Source organism: Stylophora pistillata, chromosome 13 (genome assembly GCF_964205215.1).
Source record: "Stylophora pistillata chromosome 13, jaStyPist1.2, whole genome shotgun sequence".
Lineage (NCBI taxonomy): Eukaryota > Metazoa > Cnidaria > Anthozoa > Scleractinia > Pocilloporidae > Stylophora > Stylophora pistillata.
In genome coordinates this window covers 16311645-16333845 of record NC_142531.1, presented here as the reverse complement: position 1 = coordinate 16333845, position 22201 = coordinate 16311645, and the positions used below count along the sequence as shown (strand labels likewise).

Here is a 22201-nt window from a genome sequence, read left to right as displayed (position 1 = left end):
GTATGACGTCAATTTTTCTGCGTTCTCCAGCCAGGCAAGCAGAGGCAGGCACGAGGCGAGCGCGGGAAAAACGTGACTGGCAAGGCACTTGCCTCGTGCATTCTCAACCGCCCGTCTAATAGACGCGAGTAAAGGAAGCTTAGCTCCTCGCTTAAGTAACTGACAATCTTAATTTCCGGTTCAGTTATCAAAGGGGTTGATACTTTGTCGGACTTGATAGTAGTGGCACGTCCAGCAGCACCGCCATTGAGATCAGCAATGTCGATCGATAGCGTCATTTTTCTTTGTCCCACGCTCGTGACATGGCGAATAACATCTTTCTCTCGTTCTTTACTCAGCTCAAAACTCACCATCCTTCTTATTCTATGTACAAAACGTGACGCTATCGACATTGCCGATCTTAGCAGTATGCAGGACGCGTTTCATATATGAACTCCGTCATGGGCCTTGCTCTCCATAGAATCTCTGTGGCACAGTGGTAGAGCATCGGAGCGAGGAATCCGAAAGTCTGATCTTAGATTCCTCGTGGGGACTCAAAATTTTTTCTTTCAAGTCCCGCACTCGTGACAGTTCAAACAACATCTCTCACTATTTCTTTACGAGTGAGCTCCAAACTTACCATCTGTCTTATTCTATTTACATTTATCTGATTTATACTCACACAGCTATGATTTTCGCTATTGCATAAATAGCGCTATCTTCTGTGAAGGATCGTGCATCATACGTACAGCTATAATAGGCCTTTTGCAGTTAGAGATCACGTGCTTAGATACCGCATACCAACGCCATACTGGAGAGCAAGCACTCCAGTGATCTCAGACAAAATAGAGATCACAGAGGTCTACATTCAAACAAAGAATACAGCGGGTAACAAGTTAAAGGGTATCCAAATTCGAGAAATCTTGTACGTTTTAATCGACAGCTTCCTTGGAGTGTATCAGCGAAAAACGAATTTTGGTGTGATTTTACTGCTGATACACTCTGGGGAAGCTGTTGATTACTTCTTACTGGATTTCTCGAATTGGGATACCTTTTGACCTGTTATTCGCTGTATTCTTTGTTTGAATGCAGACCTCTGTGACCTCTATACTGTCTGAGATCACTGGAGTGCTTGCTCTCCAGTATGGCGTTGCTATGCGGTATCTAAGCACGTGATCTCTAGCTGCAAAAGGCCTATTGGCCTCCGTTTTAAAAATGACAACTCCCACTACTTGGTCCAAATCAGTTTTGAAACTAAACTGCTTTAATTCATTTGTCTTAAAACGGAAGTGTAAAGTTATTGTTAAATACAATGTTTACGAATTATTTATTCCGGCAAAGCTCACCGGACGTTCGTAACTATTTTAAAATCTTATCGCTAAGGACTCCTTACACTGAGTCTTAAATTTTACGTCAAAATATGTAAAAGTATCACAATGTTTGAATGGTTTCCTTCAGTTCGCTCGATAAAAATAAGTTTTTCGACCTTAAAATACAAATTATGATGATCTTTTCAGCTCTCAAACCACTCTGAACAGTCCTAGATTTTAAGCAATTTCATGCCACTGACGATCGAATTGCAGTCAAAAATGGACTCTTTTCCTCCAGTTCTTTAGATTATATCTCTACAACATTGAACAATATTGCTGCTAAAGAAACAATCACATAAATGAGGGAATGCAGTGAAGAGGCAGCTCCCGGCTGAGTAGGAACTGGGGCCGTCGGAATGATGACAAGTTGATCCGAACTGAAGCCTTTTGAAGAATGTTTTGCAAAGCTGTCTGCGCTTGTCACATCCTCGGCGCCATAGGCCCAAATTATATGCACTGCACCACCAGGCTGTGATAAAAAAAGAAAAGATTGATTGATTAAACAATTAACAGAAAAATAAAAGACTCCCAAAAAAACTATTTATGCGGTAATGTAGCTCAAGGTACTTCAAATCCTGATCTTATTTCATACCAGATCACGTCGGTTTCTACACCCAATTTTTTTAGCATGACCTGACCTCTAATCTAATAGGACCTAGACCTAGCTTAAAAATTTTCCTTTCTTCGTAGATTTATTACCTCATCTAAAAATATTCAACACATTGTTAAGCCTCTTGTTTCATTTAGTCCGATGAGAATTGGTTAAAACTCTTTCGAAACTTAATGAACTATATATCTTATTTTTATCTTACTTATTAATCATTCCCAAAGATATATGCGCTTTTACACTCACGTGGTTCTTTTTAAAACCACACCAACTTTATGACAATAATTGTTATGTTCCTAAATCTTTTTTCGCATCATAACGACTTAAAAGCCATTTCTTTGGGGCGCGCGGCACATTTCTTTTTTCCCTTATAACACGTGTATTATCTCCGAATCATTATATCTCTCTGTTAAGACAAGCGCTACGTTTGGTCAATACAGTGGACCGTATTTTACCTACCTCCCGCTAAATTTAATAGTTTGTTTGAACTGAATTCCCCCCACCCCTACCCCCTCTATTTGAACCCGGAGATATGACAAGAGAAAACTGAAAATGGATTTGGTAAATATCCTGCTGAGTGGAAAAAACTCGGTCTGTAACTAACTGTATGGACTTCGAACTCGGTTACTAAGAGGTAAGCATTATTGTGGTACTAAAGGATATAAACCCAGTTTGTATTGATTCTCTTGTATATCATTCTTATGTGGCTATTTTACGGAGGGAGGGAGAGAGAGGAGCGGGAGCTCATCAGAAACTTGAAGTTAACCATGTGTACGGAAGTGTTATGTCGCAAAGGGGCTTGGGATGGAAAACTGGAGAAAGCAATCACTCAATCGGCCAGTTTTGTTTTTACCAAACACCCTAAAAGCCATCCAGCGTGCAAACGCAGGGCTCAGTAGAGAGACAAAAGAGCATTTAGGGTAAATGAATAAATTTACTTACTACGAACTGTATATCTTGGTCATCATCGGTATTAGTTGTTCTCTCAAACATCAGCTCAGTGTATCCACCCACTTCCGATGCAGATAACAATTTATAGTCGTCGTTTTGGCGGTCAGGTTGGGGCTGACCTTGTCCTTGAGTGTAATAGTCCTGATTACAAAGAAGAAAATCAGGGTGAAAGAAATCGATAATATGGATGTTTTAAAGAGGATGGAGGGTTTCCTCTCAGCACCCGTTATTTCATAGATGACAGTTCATGGAATATGTATATTATAGGAAAATTCATTACCTGACGAGGGAATTCCGCTTTAAATTCCACGTTAAATTGCACAAGTGCAATTTAACGTGGAATTCACGAGTCAGGTAATGAATTTTCCTGGAATCGCATCATTGAAAATATGGCTGTAGGTGGATATTGAACCCGGGTTGGCGTGACCTGTTAGCCCGGAGATTGTTTTTTCTGGGCCGTGTTCACAGGATTTTCCCGCTTTCGCGTTGTCGCGAGCGAAAGAGGTTTTTCATGCCTTTCCAAGAATATATAGTTCAGTTCAAAACAAAGAAGAACCTCAGGCTCTCTTTGAGAAACGCTTTTTTGTTTCTGGTTCTTTAAAAGGTGACAATGGTTTGAAAACATTTTAAATTGACTCAGAAACCAAACTTTGTAACGATTTGACGATAGTTTTTATGCTTACTTGGATGCGAAACAATTTCACTTAGCCTCGTTTTCAACTCGCAATTCCACGCTGAATACCTCGCTTCGTTAACCAATCAGAATGCGAGATTGTATTTAATGATGCGATTCTAAAGGAGAATTTCCATTTGACTTGTATCTGATTCTTTCCAGGGAGCCCTGTTCCTACCCTAGCTTCTCATTGAATTCGAAGTATCTTCTTATCATCGTTATGACCTCCATCAGTCTCTTCGTCCTTTATATGTAGTTGGCTTTTTGAAGATGAAGCTTTTATCGCTTTTGACCAATGTATAATCATCCACACAACAGATCTTTAGTTCAGGTGTTTTTGTTTTTGTTTTTTTTGTCCACACTTTTTAGAGCAGGGTACCCTTGTGTTTAAATATGATGCAAAGAAAAGTAAGAGTTTGGAACTCGGGGTGGAGCAACGAAGTAGAATCAAATTTTAAAGCTCCGCAGTGCATAAACTGCTGGCTCAAAGCGTTTCCCAAGGAAAAGGAAACGCAGTAAAACAGTGATTCACACGCGTTAATCGTTCCAGTAAATTGGCCATGATAAAACGTCTACACAAACCAAGATAAGCTTCAGCAGAAAGGGACCGGTAGATTACGGCGTAATAAAGTCACATTTAGAAATTCGTGCCGATTCCTGACGAATTCCTTGGAGACTTCACTTACATCCAAATATCCGCCGTTGTCATATCCGCCAACGACCACGTCATAATTCTTCATCTGAGTTGGCGCGATCTTAGCAAAACCAAATCCTACCCAGCCAGTGGTTTTCACTTTCACATGAAAGGTCAACTTGTTACTTTGATCGTCAAATGTCCACCGCATAAGGAAATTACCATTGTCGAAGGAATGAGAGAACAGTCCTTTTCCTATGAAAATATGTCGAAATCTTGAATTAGTTTTTAATCATTTGGCTAGTTCCCTGTCTTCCTCCTTAATTTTTCATTCTTCTTCCGCAGATTACTTCGCCCGTCTGTCTATTTGCCTTTTTATACTTTTTCAGTTTAATTCCGTATTTTCTTTCTTTTTTTTTGTTTCATTCCTGTTATAAAAGCACCAAACGGGGTGTGATAAGAACTGACTAAAGTATTTTCTGAACAAGATCTGTGAATTGCTTACATATGCTATTGCGTTTCAAAGCGGTCATTTTCGGTCAACTTTTTAATCGGTGAAAGCAACTGTTTAACATCTTTCACGCTCTCAGACTTCCCGTGTGTTTCATATCTCTATATGAGGGCAAGTTCATAAGTAAAAAAAAATATTTAAATGCAGAACCTTTGTAATAAAGATTTTGTATTCCATCCTAATCCCCTCTTGACTTAAATTATTAACGCAGAGCAATGCAGTTTAATCTTTTACCTGCTGTCGGGGTTGGGGTCGTCGGAGTCACACCAGCTGGTACAAGTGTCACTTGTTGAGAACCTCTATTATTACCGGCGTGCGGATCAAGTGCATCATTGGTTGGAGAATATGCCCACACAATGTAAATTGGCATTCCTTGCTGTTGATAACGAAACATTTATAAAGAAAAAGCAAAAATTATTGACCCATAGCGAAACAAACGAGAAATCTTGTTACTTTTAGCTGTATTTACTTGAATCTATTTCCTGTAAACATGACCCGCCTAGATTAGCTTAGCTACCCGCGGGCATGTTACTGTACTTTTATCCCAAAACACAATAAAATGTATGTATGTATGTATGTATGTATGTATGTATGTATGTATGTATCTATGTATGTATCTATGTATGAATGTATGTATGTATGTATGTATGTATGTAGGTAGGTAGGTATGTATGTATGTATGTATGTATGTATGTATGTATGTATTTATGTATGAATGTATGTATGTATTCTTAGAGTCAGGGTAACTCAGAAGTATTTTGCATCGTAAAGGTAAAGAAAAAGCCAACTTTTTTACGGGGTGCATTATACTACCATTGATTACCTGGATAACAACATCCTTTTCGTCGTTGGTGTTGAGCTTGCGATAAAACTTCAACTTTGTCATACCATTATTTTCACTAGAGTAGGTCAACATCCAGTCTTGACTAGCATCCCTGTCAGGTGCTTGGAAACCGACTGTTTGATGATCCTAGGAAAAAGGCAGAAGTTTGATGGATTGTATCAAGAAATGGTCTACTGTTCCGGCACAACTTCTCACATTAAGTATTAAACAATAGTCCTTTTGTTCTTTGTAGCGCTGAGGGACTTTGGCCGAAGCGAAGCAAAACAGTTCGTGACTAATGAGAAAAAAATTTTTGCATTACAATTTACCTATATTGGGGGAGTGGGTAGCGTATATTTGCACTCGACATGTAAATTGTCAGCGTACTACCCCAGGGGAAAATTGACCACTGATTTAGCCGCTTTGGGGGAGGGATAGGGTAAATTTGTCTCGTTAAGTCAATTCTCGATGGTCTACCGCTTCTTTTTTTGTGTTATCATTGCTGTCGGATACAGAGCGATAAGTGACAAAACTTAGGCAACACAGCCAATCAAATGAAAGGGTATACCTTCTTCCCTTTCCATGAGAGTTTTCAACTTTCATTATGAAAATAAACGAGAGCCATTGTCTGACAACTCCTGTAGTTCACTCAGTAGCTCTTCATTTTCTATTGCAAACAAACCTCCAAGCTTCCTATTCCACCCTCAACTTTCCCAATGGCCACATCGTATCCCACCATGCCAGTCGGAGCTGTTGTTGCAACACCAAACGCAATCCATCCTGTAGCTCTCACTTCTACTGTAAAGTGTATCGTGTCCATGCTACTGTTGTATATCCAGGAAACTTTATAATTTTCATTTTGGAGATTCAGAAAAATTGGTTGCACAGGCATGGCTGGCATAGAAACAGTCGCTACAGCTGAAAGTAATGAACGAGTCAAGTTAAATAATGGTACTTAGATAATTTGGTTTTATCAACTGAGTTGGTAAAGTAAATTGGCTACCGTTAAAGAGTTTCAACGCTCGAAACTTTGAAAGTCTACGTTGGCCAATTTACTTAATCAACTCAGTTGATAAAACTAAAATTCTCTTGTTACTCCCACCGACGTAGCACCACAGTTTCTTTAGAAACTTACCCCTTTTATTTAATGGTACTTAGTTTAATAATCACTTCCTAGCTTCTGGCTCCTATTAGATGTAGATAAGGGATCTAAAATTGTTCTTCGGTGGTTAAATAGTTTTCAGCTTTGCAAGACTACCGTGGCAATTAAAACGAGTCTAGAAGAAGTCCCCGAGGTTTTTCCGCAGAGCAATGCGGTTTAATCTTTTACCTGCTGTCGGGGTTGGGGTCGTCGGAGTCACACCAGCTGGTACAAGTGTCACTTGTTGAGAACCTCTATTATCACCAGCGTGCTGTCCAAGTGTATCGTTGGTTGGAGAATATGCCCACACAATGTAAATTGGCATTCCTTGCTGTTGATAACGAAACATTTACAAAGAAAAAGCAAAAGTTATTGACCCATAGCGAAACAAACGAGAATTCTTAGAGTCAGGGTTACTAAAAAATGTTTTGCATCGTAAAGGTAAAAATAAAGGTAACTTTTACACGGGGTGCATTATACGACCATTGATTACCTGGATAACAACATCCTTTTCGTCGGTGGTGTTGAGCTTGCGATAAAACTTCAACTTTGTCGTTCCATTATTTTCAGTAGAGTAGGTCAACATCCAGTCTTGACTAGCATCCCTGTCAGGTAGTCGGAAACCGACTGTTTGATGATCCTAGAAAAAAGGCAGAAGTTTGATAGATCGTATCAAGAAATAGTCTATTGTGCCGGCTCAACTCTTCACATTACTTATTAAACAATAGTCCTTTTGTTCTTTGTAGCGCTGAGGGACTTTGGCCGAATTGGCGCAAAAAGGTTCTTGACAAATCGGAAAAAATTTTCGGAATAACAATTTAGCTACATTGGGGTAATGGGTAGCGTGTATTTACACTCGACAGGTATATTGTCACCGTACTACCCCAGGGGAAAATTGACCACTGACTTAGCCGCTTTGGGGGAGGGATAGGGTAAATTTGTCTCGTTAAGTCAATTCTCGATGGTCTACCCCTTATTTTTTTATGTCATTTTGCTGTTGGATAGAGAGCGATAAGTGACCAAACTGAGGTAACACAGCCAATGGAATGTAAGGGTATACCTTCTTCCCTTTCCATGAGAGCTTTCAATGTTCATAATGAAAATAAATGGGAGCCGTTGTCTGACAACTCGTGTACTTCACTCAGTAGCTCTTCATTTTCTATTGCAAACAAACCTCCAAGCTTCCTATTCCACCCTCAACTTTTCCAATGGCCACATCGTATCCCATCATACCAGTCGGAGCTGTTGTTGCAACACCAAACGCAATCCATCCTGTAGCTCTCACTTCTACTGTAAAGTGTATGGTGTCCATACTACTGTTGTACATCCAGGAGACATTATAATTTCCATCTTGGAGATTCAGAAAGGCTGGTTGCACAGGCATGACCGGTATAGAGGTAGTCGCTACAGCTGAAAGTAATGAACGAGTCAAGTTAATGGTACTTAGATATTTTGATTTTATCAACTGAGTTGATATAGTAAATTGGCTACTGTTAAGAGTTTCAACGCTCGAAACTTTGAAAGTCTACGTTGGCCAATTTACTTAATCAACTCAGCTGATAAAACTAAAATTCTCTTGTTACTCCCACCGACGTAGCACCACAGTTTCTTTAGAAACTTATCCCTTTTATTTAATGGTACTTAGTTTGATAATCACTTCCTAGCTTCTGGCTCCTATTAGATGTAGATTAGGGATCTTAACTTGTTCTTCGGTAGTTAAATAGTTTTCAGCTTTGCAAGACTACCGTGGCAATTAAAACGAGTCTAGAAGAAGTCCCCGAGGTTTTTCCGCAGAGCAATGCGGTTTAATCTTTTACCTGCTGTCGGGGTTGGGGTCGTCGGAGTCACACCAGCTGGTACAAGTGTCACTTGTTGAGAACCTCTATTATTACCAGCGTGCTGTCCAAGTGTATCGTTGGTTGGAGAATATGCCCACACAATGTAAATTGACATTCCTTGCTGTTGATAACGAAACATTTATAAAGAAAAAGCAAAAGTTATTGACCCATAGCGAAACAAACGAGAATTCTTAGAGTCAGGGTTACTAAAAAATGTTTTTCATCGTAAAGGTAAAGATAAAGGTAACTTTTACACGGGGTGCATTATATGACCATTGATTACCTGGATAACAACATCCTTTTCGTCGTTAGTGTTGAGCTTGCGATAAAACTTCAACTTTGTCGTACCATTATTTTCACTAAAGTAAGTCAACATCCAGTCTTGACTAGCATCCCTGTCAGGTAGTTGGAGACCGACTGTTTGATGATCCTAGAAAAAAGGCAGAAGTTTGATGGATCGTATCAAGAAATGGTCTACTGTTGCGGCTCAACTGTTCAAATTACGTATTAAAAACTAGTCCTTTTATTCTTTGTAGCAGTGAGGGACTTTGGCCGAAGCGACGCAAGAAAGTTCGTGACTAATTGGAAAAACTTTTGGGCATTACAATTTAGCTACATTGGGGGAGTGGGTAGCGGTATATTTCTACTCGACTGGTAAATTATCACCGGACTACCCCAGGGGAAAATTGACCATTGATTTAGCCGCTTTGGTGAAGGGATAGGGAAAATTCATCTCGTTAAGTCAATTTTCGATGGTCTACTCCTTTGTTTTTTTTATGTTATCATTGTTTTTGGAGAGAGAGCGATAAGTGACCAGACTGAGGCAACACAGCCAATCGAATGTAAGGGTATACCTTCTTCCCTTTCCATGAGAGTTTTCAATTTTAATTATGAAAATAAACGAGAGCCATTGTCTGACTACTCGTGTACTTCACTCAGTAGCTCTTCATTTTCTATTGTCCACAAACCTCCAAACTTCCCATTCCACCCTGAACTTTTCCAATGGCCACATCGTATCCCATCATGCCTGTCGGAGCTGTTGTTGCAACACCAAACGCAATCCATCCTGTAGCTCTCACTTCTACTGTGAAGTGTATCGCGTCCATGCTACTGTTGTACATCCAGGAAACTTTATAATTTCCATTTTGGAGATTCAGAAAGGCTGGTTGCACAGGCATGACTGGCATAGAGGCAGTCGCTATAGCTAAAAGTAATGAACGAGTCAAGTGAATTCTACTTAGATAATTTGATTTTATCAACTGAGTTGATAAAGTAAATTGGCTACCATTAAGAGTTTCAACGCTCGAAACTTTGAAACTGTACGTTGGCCAATTTACTGCATCAACTCAGTTGATAAAACTAAAATTCTCTTGTTGCTCTTACCGACGCAGCACCACAGTTTCTTTAGAAACTTATCCCTTTTATTTAATGGCACTTAGTTTGATAATCACTTCCTAACTTCTGGCTCTTATTAGATGTAGATAAGGGATCTTAAATTGTCCTTTGGTGGTTATTGAATAGTTTTTAGCTTTGCAAGACTACCGTGGCAATTAAAAAGAGTCTAGAAAAAGTCTCCGAGCTTTTGCCACAGGACGAAGCGGTTTAATCTTTTACCTGCTGTCGGGGTTGGGGTCGTCGGAGTCACACCAGCTGGTACAAGTGTCACTTGTTGAGAACCTCTACTAGTGTGCTTAACAAGTGTATCGCTGGTTGAAGAATATGCCCACACAATGTAAATTGGCATTCCTTGCTGTTGATAACGAAAAATTTACAAAGTTATTGACCCATAGCGAAATAAACGAGAATTCTTAGAGTCAGGGTTACTCAGAAATATTTTGTATCGTAAAGGTAAAGATAAAGCCAACTTTTTCACGGGGTGCATTATACTACCATTGATTACCTGGATAACAACATCCTTTTCGTCGTTAGTGTTGAGCTTGCGATAAAACTTCAACTTTGTCGTACCATTATTTTCAGTAGAGTAGGTCAACATCCAGTCTTGACTAGCATCCCTGTCAGGTGCGCGGAAACCGACTGTTTGATGATCCTAGAAAAAAGGCAGAAGTTTGATGGATGGTATCCAGAAATGGTCTATTGTTCCGGCTCACTTTCTCACATTAAGTATTAAGCAATATTCCTTTCGTTATTTGTAGCACTGAGGGACTTTGGCCGAAGGGACGCAAAAACGATCGTGAATAATCGGAAAAACTTTTCGGCATTACAATTTAGCTACATTGGGGAAATGGGTAGCGTATATTTGCACTCGACAGGTAAATTGTTACCGAAGTACCCCAGGGAAAAATTGACCACTGATTTAGCCGCTTTGGTGAAGGGATAGGGTAAATTTGTCTCGTTAAGTCAATTCTCGATGGTCTACCCCTTACTTTTTTATGTCATTATTGTTGTTGGATAGATGCTGTTGGATAGAGAGCGATGAGTGACCAGACTGAGGCAACACAGCCAATCGAATGTAAGGGTATACCTTCTTCCCTTTCCATGAGAGTTTTCAATTTTCATTATGAAAATAAACGAGAGCCATTGTCTGACGACTCGTGTACTTCACTCAGTAGCTCTTCATTTTCTATTGTCAACAAACCTCTAAGCTTCCCATTCCACCCTCAACTTTTCCAATGGCCACATCGTATCCCATCATGCCTGTCGGAGCTGTTGTTGCAACACCAAACGCAATCCATCCTGTAGCTCTCACTTCTACTGTAAAGTGTATGGTGTCCATACTACTGTTGTACATCCAGGAGACATTATAATTTCCATCTTGGAGATTCAGAAAGGCTGGTTGCACAGGCATGACCGGTATAGAGGCAGTCGCTACAGCTGAAAGTAATGAACGAGTCAAGTTAATGGTACTTAGATAATTTGATTTTATGAACTGCGTTGATAAAGTAAATTGACTACCGTTAAGAGTTTCAACGCTCGAAACTTTGAAACTGTACGTTGGCCAATTTACTGCATCAACTCAGTTGATAAAACTAAAATTCTCTTGTTGCTCATATTGACGCAGCACCACAGTTTCTTTAGAAACTTATCCCTTTTATTTAATGGTACTTAGTTTGATAATCACTTCCTAACTTCTGGCTCTTATTAGATGTAGATAAGGGATCTTAAATTGTCCTTTGGTGGTTATTGAATAGTTTTTAGCTTTGCAAGACTACCGTGGCAATTAAAAAGAGTCTAGAGAAAGTCTCCGAGCTTTTGCCACAGGACGAAGCGGTTTAATCTTTTACCTGCTGTCGGGGTTGGGGTCGTCGGAGTCACACCAGCTGGTACAAGTGTCACTTGTTGAGAACCTCTACTAGTGTGCTTAACAAGTGTATCGCTGGTTGAAGAATATGCCCACACAATGTAAATTGGCATTCCTTGCTGTTGATAACGAAAAATTTACAAAGTTATTGACCCATAGCGAAATAAACGAGAATTCTTAGAGTCAGGGTTACTCAGAAATATTTTGTATCGTAAAGGTAAAGATAAAGCCAACTTTTTCACGGGGTGCATTATACTACCATTGATTACCTGGATAACAACATCCTTTTCGTCGTTAGTGTTGAGCTTGCGATAAAACTTCAACTTTGTCGTACCATTATTTTCAGTAGAGTAGGTCAACATCCAGTCTTGACTAGCATCCCTGTCAGGTGCGCGGAAACCGACTGTTTGATGATCCTAGAAAAAAGGCAGAAGTTTGATGGATGGTATCCAGAAATGGTCTATTGTTCCGGCTCACTTTCTCACATTAAGTATTAAGCAATATTCCTTTCGTTATTTGTAGCGCTGAGGGACTTTGGCCGAAGGGACGCAAAAACGATCGTGAATAATCGGAAAAACTTTTCGGCATTACAATTTAGCTACATTGGGGAAGTGGGTAGCGTATATTTGCACTCGACAGGTAAATTGTTACCGAAGTACCCCAGGGGAAAATTGACCACTGATTTAGCCGCTTTGGTGAAGGGATAGGGTAAATTTGTCTCGTTAAGTCAATTCTCGATGGTCTACCCCTTATTTTTTTATGTCATTATTGCTGTTGGATAGATGCTGTTGGATAGAGAGCGATGAGTGACCAGACTGAGGCAACACAGCCAATCGAATGTAAGGGTATACCTTCTTCCCTTTCCATGAGAGTTTTCAATTTTCATTATGAAAATAAACGAGAGCCATTGTCTGACGACTCGTGTACTTCACTCAGTAGCTCTTCATTTTCTATTGTCAACAAACCTCTAAGCTTCCCATTCCACCCTCAACTTTTCCAATGGCCACATCGTATCCCATCATACCAGTCGGAGCTGTTGTTGCAACACCAAACGCAATCCATCCTGTAGCTCTCACTTCTACTGTAAAGTGTATGGTGTCCATACTACTGTTGTACATCCAGGAGACATTATAATTTCCATCTTGGAGATTCAGAAAGGCTGGTTGCACAGGCATGACCGGTATAGAGGCAGTCGCTACAGCTGAAAGTAATGAAAGAGTCAAGTTAATGGTACTTCGATAATTTGATTTTATGAACTGCGTTGATAAAGTAAATTGACTACCGTTAAGAGTTTCAACGCTCGAAACTTTGAAACTGTACGTTGGCCAATTTACTGCATCAACTCAGTTGATAAAACTAAAATTCTCTTGTTGCTCATATTGACGCAGCACCACAGTTTCTTTAGAAACTTATCCCTTTTATTTAATGGTACTTAGTTTGATAATCACTTCCTAACTTCTGGCTCTTATTAGATGTAGATAAGGGATCTTAAATTGTCCTTTGGTGGTTATTGAATAGTTTTTAGCTTTGCAAGACTACCGTGGCAATTAAAAAGAGTCTAGAAAAAGTCTCCGAGCTTTTGCCACAGGACGAAGCGGTTTAATCTTTTACCTGCTGTCGGGGTTGGGGTCGTCGGAGTCACACCAGCTGGTACAAGTGTCACTTGTTGAGAACCTCTACTAGTGTGCTTAACAAGTGTATCGCTGGTTGAAGAATATGCCCACACAATGTAAATTGGCATTCCTTGCTGTTGATAACGAAAAATTTACAAAGTTATTGACCCATAGCGAAATAAACGAGAATTCTTAGAGTCAGGGTTACTCAGAAATATTTTGTATCGTAAAGGTAAAGATAAAGCCAACTTTTTCACGGGGTGCATTATACTACCATTGATTACCTGGATAACAACATCCTTTTCGTCGTTAGTGTTGAGCTTGCGATAAAACTTCAACTTTGTCGTACCATTATTTTCAGTAGAGTAGGTTAACATCCAGTCTTGACTAGCATCCCTGTCAGGTGCGCGGAAACCGACTGTTTGATGATCCTAGAAAAAAGGCAGAAGTTTGATGGATGGTATCCAGAAACGGTCTATTGTTCCGGCTCACTTTCTCACATTAAGTATTAAGCAATATTCCTTTCGTTATTTGTAGCGCTGAGGGACTTTGGCCGAAGGGACGCAAAAACGATCGTGAATAATCGGAAAAACTTTTCGGCATTACAATTTAGCTACATTGGGGGAGTGGGTAGCGTATATTTGCACTCGACAGGTAAATTGTTACGGAAGTACCCCAGGGAAAAATTGACCACTGATTTAGCCGCTTTGGTGAAGGGATAGGGTAAATTTGTCTCGTTAAGTCAATTCTCGATGGTCTACCCCTTATTTTTTTATGTCATTATTGCTGTTGGATAGATGCTGTTGGATAGAGAGCGATGAGTGACCAGACTGAGGCAACACAGCCAATCGAATGTAAGGGTATACCTTCTTCCCTTTCCATGAGAGTTTTCAATTTTCATTATGAAAATAAACGAGAGCCATTGTCTGACGACTCGTGTACTTCACTCAGTAGCTCTTCATTTTCTATTGTCAACAAACCTCTAAGCTTCCCATTCCACCCTCAACTTTTCCAATGGCCACATCGTATCCCATCATGTCATTCGGAGCTGTTGTTGCAACACCAAACGCAATCCATCCTGTAGCTCTCACTTCTACTGTAAAGTGTATGGTGTCCATACTACTGTTGTACATCCAGGAGACATTATAATTTCCATCTTGGAGATTCAGAAAGGCTGGTTGCACAGGCATGACCGGTATAGAAGCAGTCGCTACAGCTGAAAGTAATGAAAGAGTCAAGTTAATGGTACTTAGATAATTTGATTTTATGAACTGCGTTGATAAAGTAAATTGACTACCGTTAAGAGTTTCAATGCTCGAAACTTTGAAACTCTACGTTGGCCAATTTACTTAATAAAATCAGCTGATAAAACGAAAATTCTCTTGTTACTCATATTGACGCAGCACCACAGTTTCTTTAGAAACTTATCCCTTTTATTTAATGGTACTTAGTTTGATAATCACTTCCTAGCTTCTGGCTCTTGTTAGATGCAGATAAGGGATCTTAAATTGTTCTTTGGTAGTTACATAGGTTTCAGTTTGGAAAGACTACCGTGGCAATTAAAAATAGTCTAGAAGAAGTCTCCAAGGCATTGTCATAATTTTATGTCCTATTTTTACAGAAGTTTACTGTTTTACCGTAAAAACTAATCTCACATACTAAAGTACTACTTAAGGAGAGCAAAAAACAATGAGAAATCTTTACTTAGTTTGACAGGTACCCGCACCTTCCTGTCAGTAAGATGTAAAACCCAAACCAATTACGACTAGGTAAATAAAAGAAAACGGTAAACACCACAGCGTACACTATTGAGTTATGGATGCACGGGTGAGGTTGCGAAGGACGAAAGAAGCGTATGAGTCGCGTAGAAGTCGCGCGCGGAAACTAGTCTTTGCATTTGCTCATGTCAGCAGCCTATACCCATGGGCAAATGTTGGACACTGAATTGACCAATCAAGGCGCACGCTTTACTTAGGTTATGTTATAACCACCTTTCCTTGCTTTCTGTCAAATTGCTTGATTTATTTTTTGAGTTCTTATTGCATCCCTGTGAGAACTGCCTTATTCCGATTGGTCGTTGCCGGTGTAATTACCATGGGTGGGGGTTTAACAACTTTCAATGGAAATACTATATATTAGCAGTTTAGATCAGAGGTCTTTATTTAAACTAGGAGTAGGGGTCATCAAGTCTAACAAGAATTAGATCTATCAAGGTACAACATTGTGATTGTCGCTTGCCAAATGTGCAGTTGTGGGTCTTAAAAAATGACCACTTAAAATTAACTTTACAAGGAGAATTAGAGTCCCACCCAGTATATCAGCCGCGACAGTTTGCTTTCATTTTTAACAATTAGATCACAAGGAATGACGTCAGACTTACCTGTTGGTGTCATCGTCATTGGTGCTGTGGGAGTAACACCAGGAATAAGTGTGAGATTGTAAACCCCTCTATAGTTCATGCCATGGGGTTGCAATTCGTCGCTCATGGGATGATATGCCCATACGATGTGAATTGGCATTCCTTTCTAGACGAGATAGATAAAAACAAGTGAAGGTATTTTTGAGTTACCCGAGAAACTTTATTGAAAATATGATTTTCGCCTAAGGAGTACTTTAGCCTGAGAATAGTTGTTATAGGGATAAGATCTCTTTTGAGTAATGTTACCTGGCCTTTCCACGCGTCATGGTGGTAATATGGTAAAGCATAAATGAGAAATCTCTACAATTGCCTAAATGGTGCCCAATCATGATCATGAAAAATGTATGGAATGAGCTTCAATGTCCTACACGATCCCAGTGGAGTGTTATTGCTTTCTTACTAATGGAAACAAAGAATGATGTTCAATAGCCATGTTTGCTCATCACCTCAGCCTTCATTACTGTCTGATTGTGACGAAAGACTCGTAAACGAAGGAAAGTCTAAAACACTGTGAGTTTAGTGTGATGGAGTGAATTAAAGTTTCTCATAATTCTCTTGTGGGACGAAGCACCTTGTCTTAGTTGAACCATCTGTGTAAAGATCTTTTTTCGCATGTAAAAAAATGATAAAAAGTGAGCAGAGTCTTACCGGGATAGCCGTATCATTTTGAAGGTCAGTGGTGTTCCGCAGGCGATAAAATTTCAATGTTGTCACATTGTCCTTCTCACTCGCGTTCATGAGCGTCCAATCTTGTTGGGTATCTAGTCGTGGTTGCATGCGACCAACTGTAAGATAGTCCTGGAAGGAATAAAAGGAAAAGAAGTCATAGGTCGTTTGCAGTAATTGCAGAAGGATGTTTCATCGATCACCCTTTCGTCAAATTTCTTCAAAGAGGAACCTACAAAGTTTTTTTCCCAGACAAATTCTCAATTTAATACTTAACTACCTGCAGATAGCTCGTTCCGTTATCTGATACTCCTCCTATTGCCACATCGTAGTACTTCATCATATTTGGAGCCACTTCAGCAACACCGAAACCAACCCAACCTGTGGTTCTCACTTGCACCATAAACTCCAATTTGTCTGAGGCTGCATTATAATAGTAGGAAACATTGTAATTTCCCTTGCCATCGAGCATAATCAGGTCGGAATGTAGCACTGGCTGGACTACAGCTGTGGATGGTGCCATCATTATTGTCGGCGTTGGAGTGATAACCGGGATGAGGGTGACGTTGTAAAACCCTCTGTATTGATTGCCATGATTTTGAAGGTTGTCGCTCATGGGATGATATGCCCATACGATATAAATTGGCATTCCTTTCTGGAATAAATAAATAAAAACCAATATACTGATTTGGGCAGGCTATCTTTATCGAAGTAATAAAAGAAATAATTGAAATATTTATTTTTCGAGAAAAGGACAATCTACTGTGATCTAATTTACTTGTCTCGTTCCTGTTATTAAGCATTGCAGCGAGATCAAATAAGACTTATCTCTATTTTGCTTAAATATGTATAAATGAATGGAAGCCATTCTCTGACACATAATCAAATAAATGTGCTTGAAAGAGGTTTGACCAGGAGCAGTAACAATATTCTCTATCACTTTGTGCTGCAAAAACCAGGGGAACAAATTATAATTTGGTTATATCAACAAAGTTGAAGTGGTAAATTGGCCACCGCAACGGTTCCAAAAGCTGACGTTTCGAGCGTTAGCCCTTCGTCGGAGGGAACAAATTATAGATTAGACCCTTCAAACCAGCGACAGAGACTGAATCCTCAAGGAGTGTTGTGGTTTCCTTGGTAGTGATATTTCGAAAGATGGAGATAAAGGCTATATTTGCTAATATTCTCGCCTTACATTACTTTTCAGTGTTTGTACCATTTTGTTGGTACTCTGAGACCTGAAAGCACTGTGTCGGCATAGCCAACATAGCATGAAAAGACAGGCTGGTAGGATCTCCGAGCAGTTTGATGAGCGAATATGAAATTGTTCTTTTAACCATCACTTTTTAGTGTTTGCACCATTTCGTTTGTACATTGAGAAATGGGAACATTGCCATCGGCAAACCTAGAATAGCATGAAAAGCCAGGATCTTTGTATACTTTGATAAGGTAAAATGAGTGTTTTTTAAACCTCCTTTTATGACCCAATGACACAATTTCCAGTGGTGATTGAAAGTGATTTGATAAAAAAGCCGGTTGATAGGATCTCCGAGCAGTTTGATGAGCTAATATGAATTGTTCTCGTAATCTTCCTGTTACTCCCATCAATAACACTATCATCTTTGGCGATTAGAATTAGTTGGACTGTTACCGGAATAGCGGTATCATTTTGAAGGTCAGTGGTGTTTCGCATGCGGTAAAATTTTAACGTCGTCACGTTGTTATCTTCACTGGCGTTCATGAGCATCCAGTCTTGTTGGGTATCCAGTCGGGGTTGCGTGCGGCCAACAGTAAGATAGTCCTGGAAGAAATCAAGTCAAGGGATGTTATCATTTCAATGCAGTAACTATGTGTAATAGCATAATTTCGAGTGTAATTTGTTGTTAATAAGCTCAAGTAAATTTTTCAAAGACAACAACGGGCGAATTAGTGCAATTTGTAGTCTTCGAAAAATTTACAAGTGCTTATTCACGCCAAATTGTACGACAAATCATATTGTTACTTGTCATTGATTGACATGAAGAAAGCATCACAGAAAGTCGACAGACAAAAGTTTTACAGCGCAGGCGCGCTATTTGTTGTCTGCCCTCGTTTTACAACTTTGCGCTGGCGTTAGATGAAAAATGCACTGTTAATCTCGTTTTCTGCCAATAAGAAGTGAGTAATGTTTTTTCGTGTATGTTACATCGTTGGTAAAATTTACCAGTTCAACTTACCTGAAAATAGCTCGTTCCGTTATTTGATACTCCTCCTATTGCCACATCATAGTAGTTCATCATATTTGGAGCCACTTCAGCAACACCGAAACCAACCCAACCTGTGGTTCTCACTTGCACCATAAACTCCAATTTGTCTGAGGCTGCGTTATAATAGTAAGAAACATTGTAATTTCCCTTGCCATCGAGCATAACCAGGTCGGAATGTAGCACTGGCTGGACTACAGCTGTGGATGGTGCCATCATTATTGTCGGCGTTGAAGTGATAACCGGGATGAGGATGACGTTGTAAAACCCTCTGTATTGATTGCCATGATATTGAAGGTTGTCGCTCATGGGATGATATGCCCATACGATATAAATTGGCATTCCTTTCTGGAATAAATAAATGAAAAGCAATATACTGATTTGGGCAGGCTATCTTTATGGAAGTAATAGAAGAAATAATTGAAATATTTATTTTTCAGGAAAAGGACAATCTACTGTGATCTAATTTACTTGTCTCGTTCTTATTATGAAGCATTGCAGGGAGATCAAATAAGACTTATCTCTATTTTGCTTAAATATGTATAAATGAATGAAAGCCATTCTCTGACACACAATTATATAAATGTGTCTGAAAGAGGTTTGGCCAGGAGTACTTATAATATTCTCTATCACTTTGTGCTGCAAAAACCAGGGGAACAAACTATAGATTAGACTCTTCACACCCGCGACAGAGACTGAATCCTCAAGGAGTGTTGTGGTTTCCTTGGTAGTGATACTTCGAAAGATGGATATAAAGGCTATGTTTGCTAATATTCTCGCCTTACATTACCTTTCGGTGTTTGTACCATTTTGTTGGTACTCTGAGACCTGAAAGCACTGTGTCGGCATAGCTAGGATAGCATGAAAAGACAGGATGGTAGGATCTCCGAGCAGTTTGATGAGCGAATATGAAATTGTTTTTTAACCATCGCTTTTTAGTGTTTGCACCATTTCGTTTGTACATTGAGAAATGGGAACATTGCCATCGGCAAACCTAGAATAGCATGAAAAGCCAGGATCTTTGTATACATTGATAAGGTAATATGAAAGTGTTTTTTAAACCTCCTTTTACGACCCAATGACACAATTTCCAGTGCTGATTGAAAGTGATTTGATAAAAAAGCCGGTTGATAGGATCTTGGAGTAGTTTGATGAGCTAATATGAATTGTTCTCGTAATCTTCCTGTTACTCCCATCAATAACACTATCATCTTTGGTGATTAGAATTGGTTGGACTCTTACCGGAATAGCGGTATCATTTTGAAGGTCAGTAGTGTTTCGCATGCGGTAAAATTTTAACGTCGTCACGTTGTTCTCTTCGCTGGCGTTCATGAGCATCCAGTCTTGTTGGGTATCCAGTCGGGGTTGCACGTGGCCAACAGTAAGATAGTCCTGGAAGAAATCAAGTCAAGGGATGTTATCATTTCAATGCAGTAACTATATGTAATAGCATGATTTCGAGTGCAATTTGGTGTTAATAAGCACAAGTAAATTTTTCAAAGACAACAAAGGGCGAATCAGTGCAATTTGTAGTCTTCGAAAAATTTACAAGTGCCTACTCACGCCAAATTGTACGACAAATCATATTGTTACTTGTTATTGATTGACATGAAGAAAGCATCACAGAAAGTCGACAAACAAAAGTTTTACAGCGCAGGCGCGCTATTTGTTGTCTGCCCTCGTTTTACAACTTTGCGCTGGCGTTAGATGAAAAATGCACTGTTAATCTCGTTTTCTGCCAATAAGAAGTGAGTAATGTTTTTTCGTGTATGTTACATCGTTGGTAAAATTTACCAGTTCAACTTACCTGAAAATAGCTCGTTCCGTTATTTGATACTCCTCCTATTGCCACATCATAGTAGTTCATCATATTTGGAGCCACTTCAGCAACACCGAAACCAACCCAACCTGTGGTTCTCACTTGCACCATAAACTCCAATTTGTCTGAGGCTGCGTTATAATAGTAGGAAACATTGTAATTTCCCTTGCCATCGAGCATAATCAGGTCGGAATGTGGCACTGGCTGGACTACAGCTGTGGATGGTGCCATCATTATTGTCGGCGTTGGAGTGATAACCGGGATGAGGATGACGTTGTAAAACCCTCTGTATTGATTGCCATGATATCGAAGGTTGTCGCTCATGGGATGATATGCCCATACGATATAAATTGGCATTCCTTTCTGGAATAAATAAATAAAAACCAATATACTGATTTGGGCAGGCTATCTTTATGGAAGTAATAGAAGAAATAATTGAAATATTTATTTTTCAGGAAAAGGACAATCTACTGTGATCTAATTTACTTGTCTCGTTCCTATTATGAAGCATTGCAGCGAGATCAAATAAGACTTATATCTATTTTGCCTTAATATGTATAAATGAATGGAAGCCGGTTTTTGACACCCGATTTCATAAATGTGTCTGAAAGAGGTTTGAGCAGGTGGACCAGTAATATTCTCAATCCCTTTGAGCTGGAAAAACTATGGTAACATATCATAGATTAAACCCTTCACACTCATGACAGAGACTGAATCCACAAGGAGTGTTGTGGTTTCCTTGGTAGTGATATTTCGAAAGATTACGATACTGACTATGTTTGCTAATATTCTCGCCTTACATTACTTTTCAGTGTTTGTACCATTTTGTTGGTACACTAAGACTTGAAAACACTGCACTCGGCAAACCTGGGACGGCATGAAAAGACAGGATGATAGTATCTCCGAACAGTTTGATGAGCAAATATGAAATTGTTCTTTTAACCTTCGCTTTTTAGTCTTTGCACCATTTCGTTGGTACACTGAGAGCTGGTAACATTGCGGTCGGCAAACCTGGAATAGCATGAAAAGCCAGGATCCATTTGTAAGGGAATATAAAAGTGTTTTTCAAACTTCTTTTTATGACTATGAATTACACTATTTCCAGTAGTGATTGAAAGTGATCTGATAAAAAAAGCAGGTTGATAGGATCTTCGAACAGTTTGATGAGCAAATATGGAACTGTTCTCTTAACCTTCCTGTCACTCCTATGAATAACACTATCATCGTTGGTGATTAAAACTGGTTGGACTCTTACCGGAATAGCGGTATCATTTTGAAGGTCAGTGGTGTTTCGCATGCGGTAAAATTTCAACGTCGTCACATTGTTCTCTTCACTTGCGTTCATGAGCATCCAGTCTTGTTGGGTATCTAGTCGGGGTTGCATGCGGCCAACTGTAAGATAGTCCTGGAAGAAATCAAGTCTAGGTATGTTATCAATCAATGCAGTAACTATATGTAGTAATATACAAGAAAAAATTTCTCAGTTCTGATTGGTTCAGATGAATGCAGTTTTCAGTTAATTCAGTGCAGAAGAGAGTTAATTCAGTGCAAAAGAGGGTTAATTCAGTGCAGAGAAAGAAACAAACCAGATCTTCTGATTGGTCAGAATGATTGGTCAATGTCAATGTCAAGGTCAATGTCAAGGTCAAAGTCAA

General features: G+C 39.5%; 1 protein-coding gene across 1 annotated transcript in view; it reads right to left on the bottom strand.

Annotated features, from left to right (window-relative positions):
• Positions 1-1210: 1210 nt before the first annotated feature.
• LOC111320045 (uncharacterized) overlaps positions 1211-22201 on the bottom strand; it is an 84824-nt gene continuing 63833 nt past the window's right edge. The window contains exons 8-33 of the mRNA XM_088742995.1: positions 21802-21951; positions 20535-20909; positions 19970-20119; positions 18701-19075; positions 18136-18285; positions 16765-17139; positions 16467-16616; positions 15780-15924; positions 12752-12987; positions 12056-12202; positions 11770-11905; positions 11124-11359; positions 10428-10574; positions 10142-10277; positions 9496-9731; positions 8811-8957; positions 8507-8648; positions 7864-8099; positions 7183-7329; positions 6879-7020; positions 6231-6466; positions 5549-5695; positions 4960-5101; positions 4267-4469; positions 2899-3048; positions 1211-1818 (exon numbers count right to left, since the gene is read on the bottom strand). Of these exons, the coding sequence (XP_088599121.1) occupies positions 1597-1818; positions 2899-3048; positions 4267-4469; positions 4960-5101; positions 5549-5695; positions 6231-6466; positions 6879-7020; positions 7183-7329; positions 7864-8099; positions 8507-8648; positions 8811-8957; positions 9496-9731; positions 10142-10277; positions 10428-10574; positions 11124-11359; positions 11770-11905; positions 12056-12202; positions 12752-12987; positions 15780-15924; positions 16467-16616; positions 16765-17139; positions 18136-18285; positions 18701-19075; positions 19970-20119; positions 20535-20909; positions 21802-21951 (5058 nt within the window). The 3' untranslated portion in view covers positions 1211-1596. The remainder of the gene's footprint in view (positions 1819-2898; positions 3049-4266; positions 4470-4959; positions 5102-5548; positions 5696-6230; positions 6467-6878; positions 7021-7182; positions 7330-7863; positions 8100-8506; positions 8649-8810; positions 8958-9495; positions 9732-10141; positions 10278-10427; positions 10575-11123; positions 11360-11769; positions 11906-12055; positions 12203-12751; positions 12988-15779; positions 15925-16466; positions 16617-16764; positions 17140-18135; positions 18286-18700; positions 19076-19969; positions 20120-20534; positions 20910-21801; positions 21952-22201) is intronic.